The sequence below is a fragment of the Taeniopygia guttata genome, chromosome 3, assembly GCF_048771995.1.
Source record: "Taeniopygia guttata chromosome 3, bTaeGut7.mat, whole genome shotgun sequence".
NCBI classification, from domain to species: Eukaryota; Metazoa; Chordata; class Aves; order Passeriformes; family Estrildidae; genus Taeniopygia; species Taeniopygia guttata.
In genome coordinates, this window is record NC_133027.1 from 36,871,677 (window position 1) to 36,879,985 (window position 8,309).

The 8,309-nt window shown below is 40.7% G+C and overlaps 1 protein-coding gene across 1 annotated transcript; it reads right to left on the reverse strand.

The window, feature by feature from the left end:
- Positions 1-3,054: 3,054 nt before the first annotated feature.
- Positions 3,055-5,972, reverse strand: CGA (glycoprotein hormones, alpha polypeptide). The gene is made up of 3 exons (XM_030269748.4): positions 5,866-5,972; positions 4,746-4,930; positions 3,055-3,296 (listed from the first exon to the last, which is right to left on the reverse strand). The coding sequence occupies exons 1-3, from the start codon at positions 5,963-5,965 to the stop codon at positions 3,219-3,221; spliced, it is 363 nt and encodes a 120-aa protein (XP_030125608.3). The 5' UTR covers positions 5,966-5,972; the 3' UTR covers positions 3,055-3,218.
- Positions 5,973-8,309: the final 2,337 nt, after the last annotated feature.

Here is an 8,309-nt window from a genome sequence, read left to right on the forward strand (position 1 = left end):
GTGCTCTCTTTTAGAATGATAGAATAATTTCAGATGGAATAGACCTTTAAGATCATCTAGTCTAACCATTAACCCAGCCCTGCCAACTCCCCTGCTTAATCATGTCCCTAAGTGCCACATTTACATGTCTTTTAAATACCTCCAGGTTTGGTGACTCCATCACTCCCTGGGCAGCCTGCTCCAGTACCTAACAAGCTTCTCTGTGAAGAAATGTTTCCTAGGATTCAGTTTAAACCTCCCCTGCTGCAACTCGAGGCCACTACCTCATGTCCAATCACCTGTTGCTTGGGGAAAGAGACAGAGCCTCACCTGGCTACACCATCTGTTTAGGGAGTTGCAGAGGTTGGTAAGGTCTGCCCTGACCTTGTCGTGCTGGCATGTTGGTCTCGCTAGTCGCTGTCACCAAGATCTATGTGTTCCTTCTCCAGTTCTCTTAGGCCTTGCAGCACACACTCACGGGATACGAAGTTTTGCCCATTCCCTAAGGACCCACGGAACCCCATGACAGGAGGCTCATTCCCCCTTCCCACTGCTTAGGGAGCCCAGGATGCCCCTCACTGCCGTGCCCGAGTGCCATCCCTAATGGCCCGTCACCCAGGGGCTGAAGGCGTCTGCTCTGTCTTCTTCTTTCCCTTACCACCTGCTGATCAGTTTGTGTATTTGCGTGCTTATTCCACCCCTTTCCTTGTTATGTGTTGCTACTTCTGAACTGAAAAGTTAGAGCCAGAGAACTTAAAGAGGCGGTGCTCCCCCATTCTACGCGGCCTCACAATACACACTCCGCAAGTTCTTGGTGCCTGAGGTCGCCTGAGGGGGAGAGGGATCCGTGAGCTGAGAAGGCCACAACTAAAAGACTTGGTACAAACAAAAGGGGAAAAGCCACTAAAAAAACGCCAGGCATCCTAGCAGGACACAGGGCTAGAGAACTTTATTTTTTTCCTTTTCTTTTGTTTTTCTTTTTTTATAAAGCATGGATTTCATGCTAGTTGGTATTTCTATGGTTTTACAACCCAAAATATGGAAGTTGATTCAGAAGTTGCAAACAAAAGTTTATTGTGCGGCTGCTGTGGGCAGCACAAGCATAGGTAGACAGGCAAGTGTTCGATTCTGCCAGAGGAGATGATTTGAGTAAGACATCATCCAAGAAGGTTGGCAACACAAAAAGGCACATCACTCCTAAAAGCAAACTTCAGTGAACTTGTTTCCCTGCTCTCCTTTCCAGTCCTGTCAAAATTATGAGAAAATGTGATACCATTCCCGAAGGTGATCATGCTGCAGCCCAAATCACTCCTCTCTCACTTCCCAGGAACCCCAGGTAGGACCCGGCTTTTCTGCAAAAGTAGCCACATCAATCCCGTTTAATAAAATTGTACAGCGGCTTGGAATAGTGAGTCAGCTACAGCAGCTGCTTGACATGTATTCCCACAATTTGTGAATGATGATCCGGAATGAGAAATTAGACTCTGCATTCTGAAAACCTGTGCTGCTGGTGTTGATAATCTAATCCTAAAGACCATCCTGCTGAACTTTCTCTCCTCTGACCAAAAGTAACGTGGATGCAACTGAGACTTAGATAAAACACTAAGGGAAAAGCTTTCCAGAATATTGACATTTTCCAGAGTAGTAAGAACAGTGAAGCAACAAGATCAGTCTCCTTCACAAAATCGGTTTTTTTCAAGAGCAAGTCAGGCAAAACATCTCCCAGGAACGGCACGGTGAAGCTAGCACATAAGAGGGGGTGGAGGGGTTAAGGTGTGGAGATGAGGTTAGTAAGGTTTATTGAACATACACTGAAAAATACTTCTCTAGGAACCTCATCTCCTCTACATACGAAAAGCCTTTTCTTCTCCGCAAAGCCCCATGATTGTATTCTTAGCAAATAGCAGTTATTTGCACTCCAATAGACAGAAGGGGGCGGGGGGGGGGGTGATTGGTGGATTTGTACGATCATTACAAGCCGATCTTCAGCTCCTCAAGATCCCCATCACAGCTTAGCCCTGGGGGTCCCTCTAAACTACTTCTGTCATTTGGCATCGGCACAGGTAACAGCCACGGCCATGGCCCGGGACAGACCAGTCACCCTCGCAGCCTCACTCCAGGAAATCTTCCCTATCCCCATTGGAATATCTTACTGCTATCCTCACAGCTCAATTGCAGGGAAATCCCCCACAAGTATATCTGAGGCATTTTGAGTTAGCACATTTAAACCCTTGCAGACAGTGACCCAAGCAAGGATGATGTTCTCACCCCAGAGATTAGGATGAAGAGCAAAGAAATTAATTCACTTCAGTTCCCATGGGCAGGCTTCAGACCTGTGAGCAGTTCCTCCAGAGCCCCCGATGCAACCCGCTACAACTAAACAAGTTTTTGATGCTAATGTCAGGTGTTACGAGCACATATTCTGTGCTCCTCTTCTCACCTAACACATTCCCTGCCTTTTCCATTTGTATACCTGGGTCTAGCACAAGGCATTTGGGAATTACTAAAGCCCTATGCCTTGATGAAGACAAGCAAAAGGTAAGCAGCTTAAACAGCTAATACTCTTGTATGACTACTCTATTCCACATTGCTACATGAAAATGTGCAAAAATTCTTTATAGGGTTTGATTTTGCATCATTTGCCTATCTATATGAGCAGAGAATAAATTCAAAGAAATAGAAAAGATGGCACAGAAAGACATAGTACTATGCATAGATGATATACTATTATACTTTCTGCCCATTAGGTAAAATAAAAATGGAAGAAAAGCAGGAGGACCCATATACTGCAACTTCAAAAACATTTAATCATTAATTGAATAAGGGGAAAATAATTCTTCTTCTGTTCCATTTCCCATACCTCTCTTCTTTTTTTCCCCTCTATCTCCCATTAAAAAAAAATCTAGAAATTTAAATTGCATCAGAATCTATTTTTGTCTGTTAAGCTAATAAATCACCATTTTCCTCAATAACCATTGATGATTTAACTGACAGTTTATTTTAAAAATAGATCAAGCATTTGGTCATGCAAGTGCTGTATTTTATCCCTAATGGAAATAATTACACTTACTTAAATGCATGAAGAAGCAAGGAGGAAATAAAATAGCCATCTATCTTATCCAGAGGTCTACCCATAGTCTTTACCAGAAAAAATAAGGTTTTACACTGTGGTGCTATAAAAGCTGAAAAACAAATGTTCCGTTCACCGTTGTCCTTGACCATTAACAAAGGGACGGGCTTTAGGATTTATGATAGTAGCAGGTACTGCAGTGACAATCTGTATGGTTCTCTATCTTCACATTGTCCTTAAGGGTAATCTTAAAAAAAGAAAACACACACACATACAACAAATAATTAGGATTAGCTGTGCAGTAAAAACAGCACTGTCAAGTAAAATATGTCTGAAAACTTTTTCTTAACTACAAAGTAAACAGGCCCTTTGGGGTACATGTACCAGAATAACCTTAACACCAACCTATGAAGCTGCATCATCTCTGTTTTTGGAGCTGTAATGTGAAGGTTTTCAGTAGTGACATGCATAGTGATATAATATGCTGCTCTTTAACGTGGACATTTCTAAAAGTGTCTAATTTTCCAAAAGTGTCAAGTAACCAATGTATGGAAAATCAGAAAATGTCCTTAAAATACATCATATGGGAATTACAAAAACAAAGGCAATGAACACAAGAGTCACCTTTATATTTAATCTCAACCAAATTCTAGCTTCTGCCTCAGGGCAAGTATAGCATTGTCAGTGTAGAATAAGAGCTATGTTCTCCTCAGGTGAAGAGCCAGGATTGGTTCAGAATAGTTTAAAGTCAGGTATCTGGCTCTCACATCCAGTGGGCACCCAGCGCTCTCCTCAGCTGCACCCACTGAGCTGTCACTTCACATTTGAGGGGTCAGAGGGGATCTCACCAAGCCTCCCTGTCACTCTAGAAACACTTTCATGGGTTCTGTGTCTGCCAACCATACCCATATGACTTCAGTACTCTAAGGTATTTCAAATGCACCAAATCTGTGAGTGGATAACTCAGCTGACCCTCTAGCTGACACATTTAATGAGCCTGATTCAGGTCACCACAGGACAGACACCTTAGCTTGTTTCAACTAGCTCACCATTTATTACATAAAATGTAAGGTTTCTTCACTTGGAGCCTAATCACTCCCAAAATAACTGGATTTAGAAGAACCTTCCAGATGAATGTTAAATGCTCACAGTACTTGCACACATTTACAGTTCCCTCTTGGTTATACTATGAAAAAGTAAAATACCATCTCAATTAATCTAATGAGCACAGATGGTTTTGGTCCCTCATTCCCATATATGTAATTGATAGTATTGACCAGACACCTTCCCAGAGAACACCTGTTTATGCGGGAAAGACAACTGGTAATTTACTTATTAAAATCAAATACACACTGCATAGCATTTAAGGGAAGGGTGCAATTCCAGAAGAGTTGAAAATAGTGGAACATGTCCATCACCAGAGCTGCAGGTGTCATGAGACAAAGCAGTTTCACAGAATCCAGTGGCACTGCACCAATTTCCTCATCCCAGCTGAATATCAGACTTGCTACTGGTTGATAATTTCTTCTTTAGAAAAAAAGAAAGAACCAAGGCATAAAGGACATAAATGCCAAGGATTCTTCCCTCAAACTGTTTTCCAGTGTCCTCCAGCAAAACCATATTCTTTACTATTCACTGCTTCAGCTTAATATTGTATTCTAAAAGAAGCTAAAGCAGACCTCATTCTCACCCTCACCTTGGTAAAAGCCTTTGCTACGCAGCATGTTGCTTCTGATGTAATGTTCTTTGGAACAAGCATGGTCTTCTTGGACCTCATTGGAGTGGGATAGGCACGGGAGAAACAGCACCCAGTGCACTGGTAAATGGGTGCTCCTGGCTTGGAAAAGAATCTGTTCTCCCCTAGCTTGCACTCTGGGCAACCTGCCATAAAAATAAAAGGAAGAGAATTTTACTTAGTTTCCAGCTATATTTTCATTTTCAAAAAGAAAGGGAAAGTGCAGGCCATAAGAGGAAGCACAAGCCACATTCTGTTGCTTGATGTCTGCAGAACAGAAAAGCACAGCCACCAAAGCTCTCCTCTTCAGGTTTTTTCAACTCTGCAACATGCACCAGCTGTAAAACTAGGCTGTGGCTTTCTAGGTAAACCACAAGCACTACTGGATCTTTTCTGGTTTTATTTTCAATTTTGTTGATACTTGTGAAGATTTGTTTCTGTCTACAGCACTAGCTATCCTAGAAGACTTCCTACTAGCTGTAGATAGTTAAAAGTACCAGCAGGATTTGTAGTGCTTCTCAAACATTGCCTGTTTTCAGGCAAGATTTTGTTATAGAGCACTTATGAAATGTTCGGTGGTACCAAGATTTTTGTACATCACATTTTTTTATATTTTAAGGCTACATAAAAAACCCTGCAACCTCCAAAGTACTCTTAAAATATAACATGTGTCTTTCACAGAATGCTATACCACCAGCATCCCATATTATGTGATCTACATATGAAAAATATTCTGTATATTATGAGGAAAAGCTGTGGTTCTGCTGTTCCTAATGTTATGTTGTAATTTAGTTCACAGGAGTATAAGAAGCCAAACATTACTATTCAATAGTGTTTCAAGGGATAAGGTTACCCACATCAACTTGAGGACATGGTCATCTGGGATATCGTTGACCTGGAGAAATTAAAGTTAGGGAAGAAATAGGAAGCATGCTCATAGTGAAGTTATCTTGATTTATTATACCCTCATTGTCAATAAATGCAACTGAATGATAAAATTTGTGACTACATTTATAAAATGTGAAAATTTAATTAATATTCTTTATAATTGTTCTATTTCTGAATGCTGAAAGCAGCTTACCCTGCATGAGAAACTCTCCGTCTGGGAAAGTATGAAGAAGATGTAGAAATACAGACAAAATGGTCAATGTGACAGCTGCATACTTCCCATAGCAATCCATGATCTGTCTAGAAATACAAATACACACATTATTGAAGGCTGAGACCAAAGGCAGCATGAAAAGAACACGGCCCCTGCCTGATGTGGGTTACTAAAGTGGAAAGAAACAAAGTTTATGAGCAAAACTGATATGAAGTGCTTTCCAGGCCAAAGAATGAGGGCAGTGGAAACAAGCATCTTCCTAATAAAGACAGAACAAAAAATAGAGGAAAGAGAATTATCTGAAGCCCAGCTACGCAGACTGGCTAAGAGACTGATGGCGTGGTAGTCACCAGGTGGAAGGCTGGGTGCTGGGTACAAGTAACTTCACCTCCTCCCTCCCACCTTCCCAGTGAGTCAGTTCATACTGGCAGAAAACAGAGGATAAAGGAAGCACTAGAAATAATCATTAGAAGAGGTATCCAAAAGCCAGTTCAGTGTGTGCATGTAGGTATGCAAATAAGGCTCTATGCAATCTGTGGTTTTCCTTCTCTGCTTGGACTTTTCCTGAAAGCTTTGGAAACATTGAACATGGCTGTTAGGCTCCTGAGAAGCAGCTGCCAGCACACTGTGACCTGTTCCTTCAACAAGAGAAAGCTGTGTCTGCAGGAGAAATTAGGTCCTTCACACTGTTTAGGTCCACAACTGCTTATGGTCCTGCCAAACATTCTGGGAACTGAATTGTGCTCAACAGCATCTACAGAGCCATGCAGAGTGGATTGGCTGGATCCTTCCCTCCAGAAAGTAAAGCACTTTTATTAAGGTTGTTTTCTGTATATCCTCTTTCCAGTCCCTTAGAAGGGGTGTGACTCTTGGCAGATTTGCCTGCACTGGAACACAATTGCACCGTTTAATGTTAAGCCATGCTCCATCCAAGGAAACTTTCCCTAGAGTGCAGGAAGTCAGCTGGAGAGTCTCATGCACCAGCAGAAGACAGACAGACTTTTCCAAATTATCTGTTGCTACATCATCCTGAGCTTTTTGATAGCCTAAATGCTTCAATGGCTCCAGTAAAAGAAGCCAGCCACAGGAATAACACCACAACCCTAGACAGACTATCCTGTTTTTCATGTTTTTGCGGAAGGCACTGTGGCATCCTTCACCCTAATTTTTCCAAGAAGATATTATGCTATAATTTGGTACATAGTCATGGCTTGAGGGAATCCCAGAGGGAAGTTTTTTTATATTATATTAACCAAAAGGGGAATTGAAATTGCAGATTTACATTTCCTCTATTGAGTCAGATTGTCAGGCTCATACCAAAACCACCAGAGACCTGTCAATAAACCACAGATGTGATCTTCTCTACTTTTCCAGAGCAATAGCTGTTTAGTCTGATGGTCTTACTTGAATTTTCTGACTGCCCCCATGCTGTTAACCCAGTTAATTTTCTCACCACTCATTTCATCTCACCATCAAGGAAGCTTCTACTTTGTTCTATTAAATATTATCTTTCTTAAGCTACTGGAACAATATAAAATGCCTGAATTTCAGGAGCTCATTAGAAAGATGGTAATTTTAAATCTTTCCCAGCAGATTAATTCTCCCCTCATTATTTACGATATCTTGTCTTTTTCTATTAAAGACTCTAAAAGATGCGTTAATACCATAGGTTGTGTAATGTTTGATATTTGGCAGCAATTGCTACCATTGAGCAGGAGAAAAACACAAAGTTACTAATGAAGAAGTTTGGGACCCAATCCAAAATCAAAAATTATCAATGTTTAGCTTCAATCTAATTCTAGAGCCTCATTTTCTCTTACTTACAAAGTAAGCTTAACTCTAAGCATTGATGTTTTAGTCCCAAAGTAACTTTTAAGTTAGTGTTCAAAGCAAAAATTTTGACAGAATGGAAGGAGGGGGAAACTTTTGAAAAAGAAGGGAAAGAGAATGTCAAAACATATGTAATTGTTGCTCTGTAACAGTAATTTAAAAATAAAAATATATTACCTCCTTTGTTTGACAAGAATAAATCAGAGAAACTGCAGGATGGAGTTTGAAGATGAGCTGTCCTCAACGCTTGGTGGTAAGTTCCCAAAACTGATATATGAAAAAGTTGCATCTTTCTTTTATACCAGTAACAGCTAGATCATATTCCTCGCCCACATCTAAGCCATTGGATCAACTGTACATTTTCTCTAATGACTGAACATCACTTTATGTAATTACCAGCCCACCATGTTGATCTTATCTTCAACCTGACGTTAATAAGGATTATTTTTTCCTTATATAATGAAAAAAAGGTCAGATTGAGAGCACAAAGTCAGTGCTGTATGAGTTTCCTGGGGAACTCCAACACTGAACATACATTTTTTTGTTACAGTTTTCAGTGAACAGAAGCTCATTTTTAAAAAAGAACAAATTAA